This window comes from Aegilops tauschii, chromosome 2 (assembly GCF_002575655.3).
Source record: "Aegilops tauschii subsp. strangulata cultivar AL8/78 chromosome 2, Aet v6.0, whole genome shotgun sequence".
In the NCBI taxonomy this organism is placed as follows: Eukaryota; Viridiplantae; Streptophyta; class Magnoliopsida; order Poales; family Poaceae; genus Aegilops; species Aegilops tauschii.
Window position 1 is genome coordinate 320,593,741 of NC_053036.3, and position 21,868 is coordinate 320,615,608.

Sequence of the window (21,868 nt, forward strand, 5' to 3'; positions counted from 1 at the left end):
ATTTTTCTACTTCGCAAGCCATATATGAAGATACTCCCTCCGTTTCTAAATATAAGGCCCTGTTTGGTTACAGAGACAAGATTAGAAAAGGTCTCTTTTAATCCCTATGTAATCAAACAGGAGGGACTTTTACTTTAGGGATTAGAAAAAGACTCTACTCAAGGGTATTTTTTCTTTAGTCCCTGGGACTAAAAAAAGTTCATAGTCCCGTGCAACCGAACACCCCCTAAGTCTATGAAGATACTCCCTCCATTCCTAAATATAAGTCTTTTTAGAGATTCCAATAAGAGACTACATAGAGAGCAAAATCAGTGAATCTACACTCTAAAATATGTCTTTATACATCCATATGTAGTTTGTATTGAAATCTCAAAAAAGATTTATATTTAGAAACGGAGGGAGTAATATTTTTCATATACATATTTGCATAATGTATATGACTGGTTTTCTCAACACTTGTTATGAAGTTTGCAACGGCACTTACGCATTGTCCAGATCAAGAATCCCAACTCTAAATTGCTTGAAACCAACCTACTTGAATTCAAATCTCAGAAGTTAAGCAAGCATGAACCCTCTATTACACAAAATACAGAAAATTATTTAGCATCCATGGTTCAGTCAAAGACTACAGAGACAACAAACACACACCATGTCAGCATGGTACATTTTGAGGCCTACGGCATTGACATAAATCCAACAACTGAGACAACACAATCCCGCTTGATCCATGCATCCACGAAAATGCTCACACCAGAAACCAAATTCAGCAGAAATCTAGACGAAAACTGGAACACCTGTCGATTTACCAAATATGTTAGCAAGCCATTCCTAGCTAAAAATAAAATAAGAGCGCAATATGGTCCACTGCAATCCATGTAAACATAGGAAGCAAATGATTGGTAAAGGTCAGCACTAACAGGAAAAGGGGGCACTCCCAACGAAAATGTCTCGGGTGACAAATCGATGACCATGAAAAGTGGCATGCAATTAGCAGGAGCAACAATCTATCTACACCACGTGAGAAATGTTAAATCGTCGTGCTCAGATTCATCAGACCAATTCGGACCTCTCAGCAATTAACAATGCCTCGAGTTCCTCTCTCCGCTTCTCCAGCTCCTGGAATACCAACAGAAATTAAGGAATGGTTAGCAGATGACATCATGGTAGCGACCAGTACTATTGTTGTAAACTGTAGCCTTGACACATGTTAAGAAGAAACTTCAGCAGTTCACAAAGGCAGTGGATATAGCAGTGTGCAGTAGACAGTTGCTTGACTCAGACCAAAGGATTACAACAATGTGTATCCTCTTCTATAAATGGGTAATAATGATTCTCCTGTGAACAGATATTTTGTTTCAATCTCAAGGTATGGCTCGGAAAACCTTCATACCAAACTTGCCAATCATAGTGGAAGAATTGTATGAAATATGTATGCATTAAATGTACAGTAACCAATGATCAAAACAAGAGAAAAACACTATCAGGCAGGAACCACGGAAAGAATAAATTCTCCAGGGTCAAATAAGAGAAACTACGAGTATACACTCTGTTAAGCTTCATGCACTAGCCAACACAATCAAAAGTCCAAACTGATGGAAAGGGCTAAGCAATCCACATATACACTTCAACACCCCCTCTCACGTGTGACGCGGGAAGTCAACACGTGGATAGACTCAGAGGTATGGCTCAAGAGGCCTATACGTGGACAAAGGGGGCAACAGCAAATTTTTGGATAAATTGCAAAAGCCAAGACTTAAACTCAAGAGCTTAGGCTCCGATATCATGTAAAGCTTCATGCACTAGCCAACGCAACCAAAAGTCCGAACTGAAGGTAGCTAGGCAATCCACATATACACTTCAACACACTCAAGCTTAATTAAAATGCATTCATTACTCTTAAGAAAAATAGGGGCTGAGTACTTGCATGCAGATCTTTGGCTGCTTGCTCTCGTGATGTTGCTTTCTGCTGCCTAGAACGCTTTAGTACACCAAGACATAATACCCCCTACACATTCAAAGTTGTTAGTGCAAGTAAAAACATGGTGGTACAACATAAACGAACTCCAATACTGATCATTTGTTCCACTGCACATTGCAGGATAATGCTTTGCTATAATAGGAATGCCTGGTTGCCAATATCTGATACTAGTGCTTGTGAGAAGCTGAATTCAACTGGTCCATAATGCTATCTATATAGTCATTTAAATAGGCTCAGATAGTTGTCAGGCTAATTTTCTGGAACAGGAAATGATTCAAAAATTACATGGCATCAATTTTTGCTAACAAAATTAATTTTTAGCTTTTGTGTTGACTTTTAACTTTTAGGATAGAAAGGCATCATAGTTTATAACAGAACACAGACTTAACACCCAAAGTTCTCTAGACTCACCGAGATTACATAGATTAGTCCACATGCAAGGAGCAGATAGCTGGCAATGTCCTGAAGCAAAATCAGATCGCTCCTTTCAACGTTTGGGTATGCCTTCGTCATGACAGCAACACTGCCAGGAACGAAAGAAAAAATGAATAACAATAGTAACAGACATGGTTACATTTTAAGACTGGCAAGACATAATCAATAGCACTTCCCATTCCTGTTTCCGTGATCATGACACTGCTCATAGTGTCCCAGGAAACAAATGAAAATTAAGAAGGTTCAGGATCCCAGAATTTTTACAGTGGCTGGTGCATGCAATTGTGATAGTTCTTGTTGCATGTGCTGTGAATGCAAAGAGGTCAATATGGTGAAACCCCCCATGATGATGACTTGATAAGAGCTTTACTCTCAACTCATGCCTAAGTTCACAAGTTTTATCGTCCTAGTAAATTCAAGTATTCACTAAAGTGTGCACACTTAATACTGTACTTGCATTTCTAGTCACCCTGGTTGAAACTATGTCGATGAATTGATAACATGAAACCTAGATAAAGACACAAGAGATATTTCTAGCAGAACTAAGGTGGCCTCCTGTGCTCCATAAGCTACAAAGTATTCCTCTGCCATGATGTATGCTAACATACGCAATCTTGGGCTCATGCATGCAGACGTCTCTGAGCATGTGAGGACCACAATCCACTGAGAGGGGGGGGGGGGGGGGGGGGGATGATTGCATGGGATAAGAAAATATCGATAAAATGAAGTCCAGAGTTGCTCATAGCTGTCCTTTCTGTTGTAATAGTACAGCCAATTTGCTGATGAAGGTTAAGGTTGCTGAATACAAGAAAGGTTTGTGTTTGTCATGCTTCTCTATATGTCATAGCTATGCTTAAGGGTAGTGTTCGTGAAATTAGCAATTTATCGTATCTTATAATATATATCGAGTAACAGCCACTTTATGAAGCCACACCTCCCACAATTTTCAAGAACCATTCAGTTAGAAAATTATGAAGCCACACCTCTCGCAATTTTCTTTTGAGGTTTATTTTGTCCATTACTTCCAAAAATGAAGGAACCAAAACCAATCTACCAATTATATAGGTAAACTCTAGATGAGCACCGACAGTAAGCATATGCATGAAACATTCTGAAAAACTGTAAAAAATATGCACCAATTCCAGTAAAAATAAAAGGGCTGCCCGGTGCATGTAGCTCCCGCTTGCACAGGGTCTGGGGAAGGGGCGGACCAAGAATTGAATTTTGTGAACATAATAGGAGTTGAGAAACATATAGTCATCCTGAATACTTACAATATCTGTAGCATCCCCCTTGCAGGCCAGTATTCCAATATCTATTCATGTCAAAGAGTAGAAAGTTTACAAAACTAGAAAGCCACTAAAATTCTAACTCCATTCATGGACAATAAGATTGCATGAAGCCCAATCCATAAGCTTAAATCTAAAGGGCAGCTGAAATAAGACTTGGTGTTCGCTGACAGGAGCAGTTAGAGAATCTCCAAAGTTCCGTCATCATCATTGGTGATGATGTGGAAGAAAAAAAGAAGAAGGAAAGAGAGCAAGTTTGTATGTTCCTAAACCAACAAGCCAAGCACAATCTGCGAGGTGGGAAAGAGAGCAAGCCTGTATATTCTGTCTCCCCCTAGAGGCAACTTAAGATTACACTCAATGGGAATAAGAGATGGCCTTAAAAGGACAATCTGATCATTCACTATAATAATGACATGGCATCTTCGTTCAAAAAAAATGACATGGCATCTGAAAAAATAAATAATCTCCTAAACTAGAGAAACTAAATGGATTGCTACCTAAACCAATTAAAATTCCGACACCGACATAACACATTCCACTATCAATGAATGTTAGCAAACAATTGATTGGGTGAAGCAAGCAACATGGGCACCATTTGGAGGCTGAAGCACAAAATAAATTACATGTAACCTACGCATTTTTTATCATCCACAAAACAGTTCAAATTGGACAAACCTCAACACCGCCAAAAGATGCATTTTTCTTTATACAAATCCTAAAGATGCACATATTAAGGCAGGGGCGCCTGGCAATTAAGCGAACCTTGCAGAATTTGATGATGAATCCCCACTCGGTCTCGAGGACGGCCACGAACAGCGAGATCACCACCGCATAGCACCGGAATATGCCCCCGAATATCTGAAAGCCCGGCAGGAAGACACCGAATCAGCCCGTGACCGCGGCGCGTCGAGCAGGGTTGAAAGTGGAAGGGGGGACTCACGTAGCCACCGTTGCGGCGGAAGGACTGGACAGCGGAGAGGACGTTGACGGCGACGCAGAGCAAGGCGGTGGCGGCCGTGACGACGCTGAAGCAGCCGCACACGATGAGGAGGGGGTCGCCGCGGGCGCGTCGCCGCGTCACTCGCGGCGTGTCCCCGCCGCTTCCGCTGCCGCTGCCACCAGCCGCCGGCGGCAACTCTGAGGGCCCCGGCGCGGAGGACGACGACGCCTCCCTGGCCATGGCGGACCAGCTAGGGTTAGGTATTTTTCCTTGCCCAGGGTTCGGCTTCGAGGCGTCGATGAGGTGGCGGGGGCGAGGGCGGAGTGAGTGAGAGGTGTGAGGTGTACGAGCGAGTTTATAAAGCGAGCGAGGAAGAAGCGGGTGGTGGCGCCCATGGACCGGGTGCACGGGGTCGGAGGACGCACGCGGCGTGCTCTGCAGCCACGCGCGGAGGGGTGTCGACCTGTGAGTGGGGCCAAGGGCTGATGGCCATGCGGGCCTGTGAGGTGGAAAGAGGAGCCAATGGGAGCCCAGCTCGTAGGTGTCTAGCTGGCATCAAGAGCATTCCATACTTTCTTTTTTGGCCATACTCCATACTGTTAGGCAAGGAAGAGAATATTTTAAAGAAAGAAAAATACTACTTTCCTGATGGAGGATTAGCTAGCCGATTTCTAGTAGCTGCATGATTTGCATTTATCCTAAATTTATTTCAGATTTTCTGTGATACGTGTTTAATGGAAGAAGACGTTTTCGAAGACTACGAGACGCCTACGGTGACTTCATAAAATTTTAAGGTGATATGCCGGCTTAGTCTCTCAGAGATGCTCATAGGGGTACGGTGTTGCATGAGTACGTTCATAAGGGTGAGTGAATGCATGTATCTATGAGCGCTTGCATCTGTATTGTGTTAAAAACACCAACAAGTGCTCGTTGAATTCAGACTTTCAGTCAACTGATGATGGTGTCATTCGCAAAAATTAAAATAAAATGATGCTAGTGTCACTGAACAAAAATCTCTGCTACTCCAGAGAAATATAGATTTTACTACCAACATGAAAAAGAATGCTATAATGTTGCGATACTATATTTGAACAGTAAATTAAAACAAATAGTAAATAAATTTTTAAAATTCTGAATGTTTGTGTACATGTTCATGTTACTATAACAACCGTGCCTGACAATTTTCATGTGAAACGAGATAGTAGTGTTTCTTTGGTAAAAAAACAAAAACAAATGTAACATTTGGGGTTTGACTTGTTTGTTCCGCACATGTCAAATGCTTAAGCTTTCCCTCTAGCATTTGGTTGTGACAATAAAGTCAGCTATTTTTTAAATTTATTTTGACGCGCAAGAGCATATGCTCCCTAGAGCCAAATTGAATTTCCGCTTTATCTATCTATCTATATATTATAGTTTATTAAAATACATCACAGGCTAATAAAAAAAGATAAATATGCTATAAAATTGAGAGAAGTTCATATTACAACCTCAAACTACCACCAAAGTCTAAAACACAACCCTGAACTGCGAAACCGTCTAGTTTACACCCTTGAACTTTGAAAACCGGACAGAAAACAACCCTGGGTGGCATTTGACCGGTTTTGACCAGTCAACACCCCGGTCAGCGCCAACTCATCCGCCACATCCTCCTCTAGTCAAATTTTGGCAAAAATAACAGTGTCCTGAAAATTTTAAAAAAATTCTCAAAAATCTACAAAACCCTCATATTAAATCTGAGAAAGTTTCAACAAATTTTGCCAGGAAAAACCGATTAGAGAAAAAAATTCAAATTCAGAGCCATTTAGGGTCAAATTTTGCCACCAAAAAAGTGTCCACTTTTGAGAAAAAAAAATTGGTAGGAATTTTTGAGAATTCAGAGTCATTTTTTAGATCTTTATCACATTTTTCTGGACACTTTTTTGGGGTAGAAATTTAACCAAAGGAGGACGTGGCAGATGAGTTGGCACTGACTGGGCTGTTGACTGGTCAAAACCGGTCCAAACCAGTCAAATACCACCCTAGGGTTGTTTTCTGTCTCGTTTTGAAAGTTCAGGCTTGAAAACTAGATGGTTTTGTAGTTTAGATTTGTGTTTTACACTTTGGTAGTAGTTTGAGGTTGTAATATGGACTTCTCCATAAAATCCAACAAAAATCATAAACAATTGGTCATAGATTTGATGGACCCTTAACTTAAAGCGCATAACTAACTGATTAGATCTACTAATCTTATAGCATCCTAATTAGGCCTACAACGTTTGTAGGTTAAGATTGTACATCTCCGACCCACTTTCAGCGTCTCCTAATTGTAGATCCTATATGTTGGTATTGGCGATTTGATAATTTCGTCCAGAAAACACTTCCCTCTCAAAACAACATCGCAACAGTTCAAAAAACACTTTCATTGTTATAGAGTCGAAAGATCGCGTGCCTATGTGTCGTACTAACCATATTAATTATTTTGCCCCCATTCCTAGCAGATCAAGTCCCGTCTTAAATCGTGTACATGTATGGCCACGTTGTAAAACTATGGGCCTAGTACGTAGTACATACATATGGCCGTGGTCTCGAACAATAGTGCAAGAGAGGCAATGTCCGATGGCGAGCAACCGGCTGGGGTATACTGTTACGCATGCAACAATGGAGTAAAGGCAATAGACGGCTGCACAAGTCGGTGGGGGTACGCAGCAACGGGAAACCTGTAACAGGACACTGTTCTTCAAGAGGCAACGAATCTGATGTGTCGATACCGCGCAACGGAGTCCTGTTTATCAAGCGCCAATCGGCTGGGGTGGGGATACCACACGACTACCGCAATGGGGTCCTGTGCATCGAGAGGCAACCCAATAAGGCAGGGGTACTGCGCGGCAACAGTAGGGTACTGTACATCGAGAGGGGCTCCTCGATAATCATTTGTCAACTTTCTACATATCACACGCAAGGGACGCAACAAGCATGGGAGCTCCTTGCAATGAAAACACATCAACTACTCTCGCGCATACGAAGGCCTCTTACACTACCACGCACGATCGCAACGCATACGGGTTCTCCAATTATCGTACGCCATGAAGCAGCAGATTAGTTAGCGAGAGAGACTCGCACCGATCAATCGGGGTCTCTGTATGCGAATTCGATCTTGCACATATGCAACAGGGGCCTCCAACGTATGTGTAACTGCTTCCGCGCACAAGCATCGATGGTTTAATCGGGGGCTACAACTACCGTGCATGAGTGTCAATCGATCGCTCGGGTTCGATGATGCGAAAGCTTGCACAACGTGTGAGATCCCGTAAACTACATTGTATCTCGCTCGGGTCCGACCACCCACCATACACGTGCGAGGCAAAACTGATCCAAGAGATCCTGAAAAATTCTCGCCCTCACTTCTACCAAGATTATTTTACGTCATGGAAGACCCAAAGAACGTCATGCAGGTGCACCGTTGGCCCACTCAGGACGAAAAATTTTATTTTCAGTCAGAATTTTTTTATTATAGAAGTAGGTGCCCACCACATCCATGATAATATGCTTTTGGCTCCCAAGCTCTTATGCTTCTCCTATGAACATTAAATTTGACAAAAATAGCAAAAAATCTGAATTTTTGTTGGAGTACAAGATGCTCCTGTGCATGCTGTTTGCGCAAAATTTGTCCTAGTTTGGCCATTCGAGGAGCTTGTGGCAAAAAAGACAAAGTTGCCATGAGCTCCTCGAATGTCCAAACACCCTGAAAATTTGCACGCACATCACGTGCTTAAGCATCTTGCACGCAAAAAAATCAGATATTTTTCATATTTTGTTATTTTTTTGGTTTTACTATTCACTAGGTGCAGATGAGCTCGGATTCAGAATTGAATATTTCAGTATTACACTTCCATGATTTTTTTTTTCATTCGGGCCAAAATGTCATGGATGTATCTTTTTCTTCTAGTGTTGTGATCCATATGTCCCAGCCTAAGAAAGAAGAATTGGGATCTCAAGGAATAAAGGCACATGCAGTAAAGATCCGAATGAGGGAGTCCTGGATTAGGGGGTCCTCGGACAGCCGGACTATATCCTTTGGCCGGACTATTGGACTATGAAGACACAAGATTGAAGACTCCGTCCCGTGTCCGGATGGGACTCTCCTTGGCGTGGAAGGCAAGCTTGGCAATACGGATATGTAGATCTCCTCCCTTGTAACCGACTCTGTGTAACCCTAGCCCCCTCCGGTGTCTATATAACCGGAGGGTTTAGTCCGTAGAACAACAACAATCATACCATAGGCTAGCTTCTAGGGTTTAGCCTCTACGATCTCGTGGTAGATCAACTCTTGTAATACTCATATCGTCAAGATCAATCAAGCAGGAAGTAGGGTATTACCTCCATCGAGAGGGCCTGAACCTGGGTAAACATCGTGTCCCCCGCCTCCTGTTACCATCCGCCTTAGACGCACAGTTCGGGACCCCTACCCAAGATCCACCGGTTTGGACACCGACATTGGTGCTTTCATTGAGAGTTCCACTGTGCCGTCACCATGAGGCTTGATGGCTCCCTCGACCATCGACAACGATGCGATCCGGGGCGAGGTTTTCCTCCCCGGACAGGTCTTCGTGTTCGGCGACCTCGCACTACGGGCCAACTCGCTTGGCCATCTGCAGCAGATCGAGAGCTACGCCCCTGGCCATCAGGTCAGGTTTGGAAACTTGAACTATACTGCCGACATCCGCGGAGACTTGATCTTCGACGGGTTCGAACCCATGTCAGGTGTGCCGCACAGTCACGACGGGCATGACTTAGCTCTGCCGACGGACAGTGTTCGGGAGATCCCACCTGCAGCTACTCCGGCTTTCAATCCGGAGCAGATTGCGCCGTCCGAGGACGGGTGGATGGACCCTGCCACGAAGGCTGCACACTCAGCGGCGATAGAGCCGAATACTGACTTCACCTCTTATGAGACCCGTGTTGCCGGACACTTGGATTCGTCCCCGGCCACGGGCTCCGAACCGCCTGCGTCCATGCCTATCGAATCTGATTGGGCACCGATCATGGAGTTTTCCTCCGCGGACATCTTTCAGCACTCACCACTGGGCGACGTGCTAAACTCATTGAGGTATCTCTCCTTGTCAGGAGACCCTTGGCCGAACTATGTCCGACTAGAATGGGATGCGGACGACGAAGAAATTCGCTGACCACCCACCACCCACTTAGTAACCACTGTCGACGATTTAACCGACATGCTCGATTTCGGCTCCGAAGACATCGACGGTATGGACGACGATGCAGGAGACGAACAGGAACCACCACCCACAGGGCGCTGGACTGCCACCTCATCATATGATATATACATGGTGGACACCCCCAAAGAAGGCGATGGCGATAAGACAACGGAGGATAATCCCTCCAAGAAGCAATCCAAGCACCGACGTCAGCGGCGCCGCTCTAAGTCCCGCTATAGCAAAAGCAGCGATACCAGCACAAGAGACAATAACGCTCCGGATAGTGCCGAAGACGACGACAATCCCCTCCAGCCAGACCTCGAGCGGGAGGACGAACAAGCTAGCCCTTCGGAACAGGTAGCAGACGGAGAATCAGAGGATGACAATTACATGCCTCTCTCCGAAGACGAGGTGAGCCTCGGCGACGAAGAATTTATCATGCCTGAGGATCCCGTCGAGCAGGAGCGCTTCAAGCGCCGGCTTATAGCCACAGCAAATAGCCTGAAGAAAAAGCAACAACAACTTCGAGCTGATCAAGATCTGCTAGCGGATAGATGGACTGAAGTCCTGGCGGCCGAGGAATACGAACTCGAGCGCCCAACCAAGAGTTACCCAAAGCGCAGGTTGCTACCCCAACTCGAGGAGGAAGCATTGAAACCTACATCACCAGCGTATGATGCGGCTGATCGGCCACCTCGTGGCCGAGACAGAGGGGCATATCAGCCCGATGTCCAGCCCGCACCCCGCCACCATTCAAAGAAAAATACCAAGGCTCGAGGCAACACGCGGGACCTGCGAGCGTATTGGAAAACAAAGCAGGACATGCAAGATCGATCTACGGATCACGGGGGCGCGCCCCAACGCGGGACGATGACCGTCACGCCGGATATACTAAAAGAAAATCCCGCTGGGCCGAATACAACAGACAAGACTCGTATGAACTGCGTCCTGATATAGCCCGGCACAGAGGCGCCACACACCCCCTATGCTTCACTGATGAAGTAATGGATCATGAATTCCCAGAGGGTTTTAAACCCGTAAACATTGAATCATATGATGGTACAACAGACCCCGCGGTATGGATCGAGGATTTCCTCTTCCACATCCACATGGCTCGCGGTGATGATCTACATGCCATCAAGTACCTCCCACTAAAACTCAAAGGACCAGCTCGGCATTGGCTGAATAGCTTGCCAGCAAACTCCATTGGCAGTTGGGAGGATTTGGAAGATGCATTCCTTGACAACTTTCAGGGCACTTATGTGCGACCACCGGATGCTGATGACTTGAGCCATATAACTCAGCAGCCATGGGAATCGGCCAGGAAATTCTGGACCCGGTTCCTAACTAAGAAGAACCAAATTGTCGACTGTCCGGATGCAGAGGCCTTAGCGGCATTTAAGCATAACATCCGTGACAAGTGGCTCGCCCGGCACCTCGGCCAGGAGAAGCCGAAGTCTATGGCAGTCCTCACGGCACTCATGACCCGCTTTTGCGCGGGCGAGGATAGCTGGCTGGCTCGCAGCAACAACACATCAAGAAGTCATGGCAATTCAGATGCCAAAGATAGTAACGGCAGACCACGTCGCAACAGACACAAGCGCCGCAACAACGGTGACAACGCCGAAGACACGGCAGTCAATGCCGGATTCAATGGCTCTAAATCCGGTCAGCGGAAGAAGCCGTTCAAATGAAGCAACCCGGGCCCGTCCAGTTTGGACCGCATACTCGATCGCTCGTGTTAATTTCACGGCACCCCCGATAAGCCAGCCAATCACACCAATAGAGAATGCTGGGTGTTCAAGTAGGCCAGCAAGTTGAATACCGAAAACAAGGAAAAGGGGTTGCATAGCGACGATGAGGAGGAGTCCCGGCCGCCGAACACAGGAGGACAGAAGAAATTTCCTCCCCAAGTGAAAACGGTGAACATGATATACGCAACCAATATTCCCAAGAGGGAACGGAAGTGTGCACTAAGGGACGTCTATGCGATGGAGCCAGTCTCCCCAAAGTTCAACCCATGGTCTTCTTGTCCGATCACTTTCGATCGTAGGTACCACCCCACTAGTATCCGTCATGGCGGTTCTGCCGCATTGGTCCTTGATCCCATCATTGACGGATTTCACCTCACCCGAGTCCTTATGGACGGTGGCAGCAGCCTGAACCTGCTTTATCAGGATACAGTGCGCAAAATGGGTATAGACCTCTCGAGGATCAAACCCACTAAAACCACCTTTAAAGGTGTCATCCCAGGTGTAGAGGCCCGTTGCACGGGCTCAATCACACTGGAAGTGGTCTTCGGATCTCCGGACAACTTTCGAAGCGAGGAGTTAATCTTCGATATCGTCCCGTTCCGCAGTGGCTATCACGCACTGCTCGGACGAACCGCATTTGCCAGATTCAATGCGGTACCGCATTATGCATACCTCAAGCTCAAAATGCCAGGACCTCGTGGGGTTATAACAGTCAATGGAAACACAGAACGCTCGCTCCGCATGGAGGAGCACACTGCGGCCCTCGCAGCAGAAGCACAAAGCAGCCTTTTAAGGCAAACCGCCAATTCGGCGATAAAGCCCCCGGACACCTTCAAGCGAGTCCGGAGTAACCTGCAACAGGATCGCCTGGCACGTTCAGAGCTCGCCTAGCAATTCGGCCTCCGTCCTAGTCCCAGTCAAGCGACGAAATCTGTGCCGCGCGTACATAATTACGCACTAAAAATACCATGGGCACAGGCGGAGGCACGGCCAGGACACGTCCCACAATGCGGCTCAGCCGCCCCAGGGGTTGTATACCTTTATCATTTTCTCTTTTTCAGGACCTTACTCTCTGGAAGCCCTTTTCGGCAGTCTGATTGCTGGACGCATTACGGGAAGGAAATACCAAGGAAGCAAGAAGCTCTGACGTACAAGGGAAATCCCAGGTGGTCTCTGATAACGATCGATGTACCTGTTTTTACATACCCATACGCAGCTTGCCCTTGGATAGGACATGTCAAATAGTCCTATTTTTTGCTTATTGCACTACTTGTATACGTACGCTCTGACGTATTATTTAAACAACAATGTATAGCGTTAGCCTATTATTGCATTTCTTTTTTCTCCTTGTCTGCTTATTTACGACAAATTGCACCCGTACATTCTGGTACGACCAGTGCGACAGGGGCTTCAGTATACCCCATAAATACGGCGTGAGAAGTCCGAACATTTTCGACAGTGCGGCACCCCGAACTTATAGCATTATATGCATCAGCTCCGAATTATGTCTTGGGTCAGTAGTTGGGTTTGCCCGGCTCCCATGTTTTGGTACCTTACGCTCCGCAATATCGGCTAAGGTAGCACTGGGAGAACTACTGCGATTGTGTCCCAGTTCTTCCGGACGAGCACCTCAGTAGAGAAAGCCGAAAACTGACTGTCATGATAAGGCGAGAGCTGGTTGCTGTTCGAGAGGTATCAAGTCCTTAAAGACTTTTTCCGCTTCGGGCGAGGAGTCGGCCTTGCCAGACTTAGGCGTATATAGCGCCCCAAATTCGGCCTTCCGAATATTAGGGGCTTCGCCAAAATTTAAAATTGTAGACTTCTATGGCTAAGTGAGAGTGATAAAGCTTTATAGTCCGATTGCCTGGTTCGTTGTGCTGAACACCTCCTTCGAAGGACCCAAAATTGGGATAAAGAGTGCTCAGGTTTATCCCGAACACCTCAGTACTAGTTACATGGGGGCAGAAGCCGACGACTGGCCAACTCTCAGATTTTATAAACGGCTGCACAGAAGGTAATATTTTAAATTAACACGCGTTGCGTAGCGCAAATGAACTCATTTCATATTACAGGATCACATGAGTACATTTATTCAAATATTACATCCTTAGCACATTCCTCCGCCACAAGGCGAGCACCCTTCAGGACACTGTCATAATACTTTTCGGGGTGGCGATGCTCCTTGCCCTCCGGCGGCCCCTCCTTCACCAGCTTTTCGGCGTCCAGCTTCGCCCAGTGCACCTTCGCCCGGGCAAAAGCCCTGCGCGCACCCTCGATGCAGACGGGCTGCTTTATGACTTCAAACCGTGGGCATGCATTCACAAGCCGCCTCACCAGACCGAAGTAGCTACCAGGCAGGGGCTCGCCAGGCCACATCCGGACTATAAGACCCCTCATGGCCTGTTCGGCCGCCTTGTGAAGCTCGACCAGTTGCTTCAACTGGTCGCTCAAGGGCATTGGGTCTTCGGTCCTAGTATACCGAGACCAGAACAACTTCTCCGTCGAGCTCCCCTCCTCGGCCCGGTAGAACTCCGCGGCATCCGACACACTGCGGGGTAGATCTGCGAACGCTCCTGGAGAGCTCCGAACTCGTGTAAGTAAAAAGAAAGTTTCCTTCACATGCTTGCTTTGCATAATGAATGCCTTACCCGCCGCTATCTTCTTAACCGCCTCAATTTTCTGGAGGGCCTTTTGGGCTTCGGCCTTGGCTTGTTGTGCGCTTTCGAGGGCCTTCGCAAGCTCGGACCCTTGCGTCTTAGAGTCAAGCTCCAAGGACTCGTGTTTCTTGACAAGAGCCTGGAGCTCTTGCTGCACCTCGCCTACTCGGGCCTCTTGTTTCTCTCGCCCAATGCGCTCCTTGGCCGCTTTGTCTTCGGCCTCGGATAGCGCCTTCTGCAGGGCCGCCACTTCGATCGTAGCCCCTAGCAAAATTCATGACGATCCTATTATTCCAAAACCAAATTTTTCTTTATCAATATTCAGACGGGGTGTCACTTACCTTTGTTCTCTTCGAGCTGCCTCTTGGTAAGGCCGAGCTCTTCCTTGGACAGCTCAAGGTCCCGCTTCAGTGCAGCGACCTCCGCAGTACGAGCGGCGGCGGCCAGCAGTGAAGCCTGCTTATTCACATAGACACATTTTGATTAGACTCCTGTGATTATTATTTGATCCTCTATTCGGCCTTTCTTCGCGAACGCCAAACAGAGCATCCGGGGCTACTGTCTATGCTGTAACATTTTCTTACAATTTGATTACTTACCTCAAAGCCAGTTAGGAGGCTGGCACAGGATTTAGTCAGTCCGCTCTTAGCGGACTGAACCTTCTTGACTACCGCACTCATAATAGTGCGGTGCTCTTCGTCAATGGAAGCGCCGCGAAGCACTTCCAGCAAGTTGTCCGATGCCTCTGGATGGACAGAGGCCATCGGCACAGACGGCTTGCCCCCCTTAGTGAGGGGTTGCCTGACAGAATCTGGAACCACTGGAGGTTCCGGCGCCGTATTCGGCTTGGGGCTAGACTTGTTGCCCCCGGCGTTAGGGCCCAGAGGAGTCTTGCCCCTCGTGCGCCTAGCGCCTAGAATGTCGCCTTGGGGCGCCTCCGGAACTGTCTCCCCTTGGTTCAGTTCCCTTTGAGACAACACCTCGGCGTCGTCCGTAGGGCGGGGGGAGGAGGCGGTCGGGAGTGAATCGCTGTTCATATCTGACGGGCCCAAAGAATCATCCGACGAAGATACGTCGATATGGGCTCGGGACGGACTGCATAATCATGTTCGGCGTGATAAGAAGCAATACAATAAAATGTACCAAGAATTATTATGGTATCCAGATACTCATGACTTCGCCAGGGGCTTGTCCTTGGGTAACCACCCCTCGTCGCTGAAAGCGACCGTCGTGGAGCAGTCCGGGAGGAGGGTCCTTCCCTTCTTGGACCCTTCGGCCTCCCCTGATGGGGCGGCCTTCCTTTTCCTGTCCTCCCCGGCCGGGGGGGGATAAATTTCCTCTTCCTCCTCCTCGTTTTCGTGGGAGGAGTGCGCCTCGGTGTTTTCGGACGATGAGTCCGATATAACCTTGCGCCGGAGACCCTTCCTGGTCCCCGCGGCCTTCTTCTTGGCCTTCTTCTCCGGCACCTCATAAGGCGCCGGAACCAGCATCTCTGTTAGGAGAGCATCCGCTGGATCCTCGGGCAGGGGGGCTGGACAATCGATCTGCTCCGTTGTCGCTACCCAGTCCTGTTAAATGGCGTGGAGGCTTAGATCCCGCGCGTGGTTATACTGGGGAAAAGAACATCTTATGAGATATAAAAAACTTACCGGATTGGCAGGACGCTTTGCGCTGAGTCTGCGGTCCTCGGTAAGGGGAGGAGGTACCTCGGCGCCCTTGAACAGCACCTTCCAGACGTCCTTGTGCGTCGTGTCGAAGAGCTCTCGCAGCGTCTGGTGCTCGGCCGGGTCGAAGAGCTCTCGCAGCGTCTGGTGCTCGGCCGGGTCGAAGAGCTCTCGCAGCGTCTGGTGCTCGGCCGGGTCGAACTCCCACAAATTGAATGCCCGTCTTTGACACGGGAGGATCCGGCGGAAGAGCATGACTTGGACCACGTTGACAAGCTTAATTTTCTTGCTCATCATGTTTCTGACACAGGTCTGGAGTCCGGTCAGCTCCACCGATGAACCCCAGGATAGGCCCTTCTCTTTCCAGGAAGTGAGCCGCATGGGGATTCCGGATCGAAATTCGGGGGCCGCCACCCAGTTGGTGTCGCGCGGTTCGGTGATGTAGAACCACCCCGATTGCCACCCCTTCACGGTCTCCACATAGGAGCCTTCGAGCCAGGTGACGTTGGGCCTTTTGCCCACCATGGCGCCTCCGCACTCCGCCTGCTGACCGACTACCACCTTTGGCTTCACGTTGAAGGTCTTCAGCCATAGGCCGAAGTGGGGCTTGATGCGAAGGAAGGCCTCGCACACGACGATAAACGCTGAGATGTTGAGGATGAAGTTAGGGGCCAGATCATGGAAGTCCAGCCCATAGTACAACATGAGCCCGCGGACAAATGGGTGGAGGGGAAATCCCAGTCCGCGGAAGAAGTGGGTAAGAAATACCACCCTCTCATGGGGTTCAGGAGTAGGAACGATCTGCCCCGCATCTGGTAGCCGATGCGCGATATCCGCAGCCAGGTATCCGGCTCCCCGTAGCTTTGTAATGTCCTCCTCCGTAACAGAGGAGACCATCCACTTGCCTCCCGCTCCGGACATGCTTGGAGTGGTTTGAGAAGAAAATGCGAACTTGGGTGCTGGAGCTCAAGTACGCAAGAATGGATGAGCAAGGAGGAAGAGGGCGTGGGTGAAAAAGATGAATCCTTGTCTCTTTATAAGGGCGGAAGGAGCTATGCGCCTCCCCACCTGCCTGGTAAACTCGCTTATTCCCCAAGCGCCGTAATTGATGGCGCGGTTAGGTTACCCACACCCGTATTGATGAGAATCCCGTGATAAGGGGACACGATCTCTGCTTCGACAAGACGTGCCAAGAAAACCGCCTCGCGATATGTGCAGTGGCTGGTTGAGAAAAACGGTTCGAATAATGACCGGGCCATGGTGTGACGTCACGTTTAGAAAAGTTGTCAGCAGATTAGATTTGTGGAAATATTATTCTCTCTACGGTGGTATGTGGAATTTGTTTTGCAGAGCCGGACACTATCCTTGTGTTCAAAATCTTCTATGGAATATTCGGAGGAGGAACCCGCCTTGCAATGCCGAAGACAATCTGCGCGCCGGACTCATCATCATTGAAGTCTGGTTCAGGGGCTACTGAGGGAGTCCTGGATTAGGGGGTCCTCGGACAGCCGGACTATATCCTTTGGCCGGACTGTTGGACTATGAAGACACAAGATTGAAGACTCCGTCCCGTGTCCGGATGGGACTCTCCTTGGCGTGGAAGGCAAGCTTGGCAATACGGATATGTAGATCTCCTCCCTTGTAACCGACTCTGTGTAACCCTAGCCCCCTCCGGTGTCTATATAAACCGGAGGGTTTAGTCCGTAGAACAACAACAATCATACCATAGGCTAGCTTCTAGGGTTTAGCCTCTACGATCTCGTGGTAGATCAACTCTTGTAATACTCATATCATCAAGATCAATCAAGCAGGAAGTAGGGTATTACCTCCATCGAGAGGGCCCGAACCTGGGTAAACATCGTGTCCCCCGCCTCCTGTTACCATCCGCCTTAGACGCACAGTTTGGGACCCCCTACCCGATATCCGCCGGTTTTGACACCGACACTGAATACATGGTATTAGTGATATTACGGTTTATGAAACCGGTGTATTTATTTATGCCAAGCATAACCAAAAAATATAAAATTGTGGTTTAAACAAAACCACAATATTCTAGCAAAACTCTAAAAGGCTGAGATGACCAATGTATCATGTGGCACCATTTCAGCAGAAATCTTCTTTCCTGTCGTAGAAGGGCATTCCTTAGCAAGTTTGTCAGGCTCATCGCCATGGGAGGCAAATTAGAACATGGTCGCGCCCTTCAAGGCCAGCCAACTTCCAAACAACAACGTCGTCTTTGATATGTTGGAAGGAGGCATATGTGATCTTTGCTTCGTCGCCGAAGATTCAACCATTCCTTTCATTCCAGATTAATTGTCCACCGGACGGGACTGTGATGGCATTCCGTTTCTCTTTCCTTATTTCACAACGGATTTGACTCGTTAGAGAAATGAGTTTCCACGACTATAAGCACAACCATTCTCCCACCAAGACTGCAGCTGCACCCTCTGCATCGCTAGGTGCTAATGATAGAGGTAAGTTGAAGTGGCTGCGAGACATGTGCAGATAAGTTTCAGGGTGGCCGTGGCAGCGGCATTGGGGATGCAGATTGGGTTGTAGAGCATCTCTAGTAGACCCCGTATAATGCCAACCCGCAAAATGCATTTATAGTTCAAGGAAAAATGGCTTTGCGAGGTCTGCTCGGCTGCTGCCCGCGTCGGCCCGTAAATCAGTAATTTGCATTTCAATTTCGGGCATGAAAACACATTTCTTTGCTTCTTTATTTTCTTCAAGGGCATTGGATACATAATAATTCACCAAATCTTTGCTAGAATAGTAAGACCAAAGAAAACAAGAACCACAATTAGGCATTTTAGAAGATATCCAACTTTCATAACTGCTCCCACTAGTTGGACCAACATCTTCTTCATGCCTTCATTGTTGATCTACAGATTCTTAATCTTGCATTATTCATTCTTCTTTTTTGATTCTAAAGAAGTAGACGTTGCTTCCCCTATAGTTTCTTCTCTAATTGCACATGCAGCCGCATCATTAGCCTCAGTTCTACCAACGAGTGCACAAACATCTATTAAGTTTCTTCCTATCAATAAATCGATGTATTCTTCTTCCCAATACCAAAATGAGCGTCCACCTTCCTACACACATGACCATCTCAATAAGCTACCAAAATTGAACCGAATAGGTTGACAAAGCCGAATGAAAACAAGAACATACCCCGTCGTTTTCGCATTTGAAGAATACCCATCTGGGGTGTTGCGGCGTGCTAGATGTTAGCTGCAGCACTGTCTGTGTGCAGTCGTCGCATTGTATGAGCGGCATGGCGAGCCGGCGAGCCGCTGCGCAAGCGCTGAGCCCGGGCGACGGCCGGCCGAGTCCTTGCCGGCAAACCGACGACGGCGGCTAGAGGACGAACCAGTACCAGCATGGGGCGTTGGGGCTTTGCCGGGGCTGTGCGGGGTGCTCCCCGACCAATCCACGGCTTGGCGCAGCCGCCGGTGGCAGAAAACGCCAAATCCGGCGGCCGCGATAAACAGCCGCCGATCTGCAACTTTCCGGCCGTCCGAGGCAGGAGGAAGTTGTGGAGGACAATCTCGGGCGTGTGGCGGCCCGCCGGCGTGATCCTGACGACTGGTATGGCCAGAATCATAGGCGGCGGTGGGTGGGGAAAAGCGCGGGCTGAAATGCCCCCCCCCCCCCCCCCGCCGGCCAACCGCTCCCGCTATATACAGGGCATCGACGGGTGCGATCCCTGACTCGGGGTCGATCGACCAGATCGAGGGTCGGGAACGACCTAGGGTCGAGTTGGGTCGCTGGATGGGTCGCGACCCTGATCGATGGGTGCCGATCCAGATTGGTATGGAAGAAGCGAAGAATATGTATGAAGATTTGTGAGAAAATTGAGCCTTACCAGCCTGCCTGCCGTCGGCCGGCCATGGAGCTGTTGCCGTATTCATCCTCTCCCTTCACGCTCGCGCCATACGTCGACGAGACCAGTGACCCGCTTAAGAATCCGAGGCTGGAGGGTGGAGGGTGCTGGACGGGTGGAGGATTGGAGATGGATCCATGGCGGACTAGTTCGCTAGAGCTTTGCCAATGAAGCGAAGAAGGCGATAGAGGGACTGGAGATGGATAGTTCTTGTGCAGAAGTGCAGAACGCTTTGTGTGAAAGTCTGAGAGAAATAGATAGTTGAGAAAATCACGCCCAAGCAGCCGTGAGCTGATTTATGAGCCTGATGACAATTTAATGGAAACATTTATTAGACGAGAAAATTCTGGGGGATTTAGGAATGTATCACCGCATATCCTAATATTTCCCTGAGGGAACGACAAGATCGACCCGGATTTTTCGACCCAGTTTTAGCGGGGTCGCATACCGCGATCCAAAATACCGTCCCGAAGATGAGTAGCCCTCTTCGACCCTCGATTTCAGACGTCGCGATCCCCGTCCCGCGACCCCGTTCCTCGACCCGATCGACCCAAATTTCTGGCAACTATGGTCTGACAGTCGTTTGATTTTGGATATCCAACTGTTATTGCTGATAGCTTCCCATACTGAGCATCTTTTCCTAACTTTTAACAACGCTTGCCATAGCTTCTCCAAAATTGTCGTCTTCGGCGTTGAGTGTGCATGTCGGCTGTTGATTATGATATATGTTGATCTGAGTGGCCAGTTCCACCTGCAATTCAAGCGAACGCTTCTCCATAAGTACTTGGACAGAAAACTAGTTTTTTTTCTCTAGTGTTAGCAACGAAGATGACTACTCTGCTGCGTGAATTGAAACAACTGAGAAATACTACTATCTACAGTATTATAGCTCAAATGTTTATCCGTGTCATGCATCTATCATTCTATAATAAACACCCAGATGGATTTTTTTATGTAAATAAGTACATGAACAGACAGGTGAAGATATACAAAAATACTAACTCATAATGGCGCAAATTAACAAGTCTAGTACAATAATCCAGAGAGACCTTTTTTTTCCTTCTTCTACCTGCTGTGTTTAGCTGCTGGACCAGATATGGTGTCAGTGTCACTAACCACCTTGATAATGACCGGAATTACCTGTAGGATATCATCAATAGTCACTTGGCCGACATGGCTGGCTAACATGGAGTTTTTTTTTTTTTGAGTGGAACCTGGAGCATTATTGATGTACATATAGGCATATAGCCAATGCCTCTCTTTGGGCCCAATCATCACAAGTTGCATAACAAGTGGATAAGCGAGAGGCGAGAGCGATTGATGTCCCCCTGTAGTTTGTCCCTGATGCCAAGCTAGAACCCATGGTCAAATACAACTAGATCGGGTACGCGCCTTGACGTAAGGGTGCCGGTCCGAACGTTTTGGTCAAGCGTGTAATGTTAAGTTAGTAGTAACCCAGGCTGCTATTCCGACGATAAGAAGAAAGCATGATATTATCACCATGTGTTCAAATGGGACTAACGTATGAAGTAACTGAAGCTGTAAATAGATGGCCGATAAAATGCACCTAAAAATACTGGTATTCGCTTAATATCACCTATTCATAATGCAGCCTCAGAAACCTCCAAACACCCATCCATGAAGTTGTTGTATATATAAATAAAGATAAATATTATATCTTGAGTGCGTGAGGTAAAAGGGTGCATGTCAAGTTGTTCTAAACAAAACAAACTACGAAATAGTGACGTCAGGAGTTGATTATAAAGTTATTAATTGTAAGTACGCTAAAACAGAATGAAACAAAACCATATCAATAAGTTAAATGGAGATGAAGATACAGCAGGAAGTCAAATGGAAATAAAGATCTAATCAGAATCAAAATGATCGAAGCAAGTACTGCCCCTTACCTAACACAAGAGCGTAGAAAGCATCATAGGAGAGTAAGCATACACGGTGCAATGCATTTTCAGCTATGATAAAAAACGAACTACTGAAGAACCAGTCGGAAGCAAAGCTTGATCATATGCAGATCCGAGCAGGTAATCTGCCAGTGACCCCAGCCCTTGGTAA

The 21,868-nt window shown here is 47.6% G+C and overlaps 1 protein-coding gene and 1 long non-coding RNA gene across 4 annotated transcripts; both read right to left on the reverse strand.

Annotated features, from left to right (window-relative positions):
• Window positions 1-555: 555 nt before the first annotated feature.
• Window positions 556-4,980, reverse strand: LOC109761285 (uncharacterized). 3 transcript variants are annotated; one of them, XR_002232467.4, is made up of 7 exons: window positions 4,646-4,980; window positions 4,468-4,563; window positions 3,688-3,728; window positions 2,390-2,501; window positions 1,925-2,005; window positions 918-1,116; window positions 556-794 (listed from the first exon to the last, which is right to left on the reverse strand). XR_002232467.4 is itself a non-coding variant. In XM_020320080.4 (7 exons), the coding sequence occupies exons 1-7, from the start codon at window positions 4,883-4,885 to the stop codon at window positions 764-766; spliced, it is 651 nt and encodes a 216-aa protein (XP_020175669.1). In that variant the 5' UTR covers window positions 4,886-4,980; the 3' UTR covers window positions 556-763. The 3 variants fall into 3 exon arrangements, 2 of the variants coding, with proteins under 2 accessions (XP_020175669.1, XP_020175670.1); XM_020320080.4 differs by having other exon boundaries at window positions 1,067-1,116; XM_020320081.4 differs by having other exon boundaries at window positions 776-1,116.
• A 15,486-nt stretch (window positions 4,981-20,466) lies between these two features.
• On the reverse strand, window positions 20,467-21,112 carry LOC109761284 (uncharacterized). The gene is made up of 3 exons (XR_012202594.1): window positions 21,013-21,112; window positions 20,868-20,938; window positions 20,467-20,549 (listed from the first exon to the last, which is right to left on the reverse strand). It is a non-coding gene; the product is annotated as an uncharacterized lncRNA (long non-coding RNA).
• Between the last annotated feature and the right edge of the window lie 756 nt (window positions 21,113-21,868).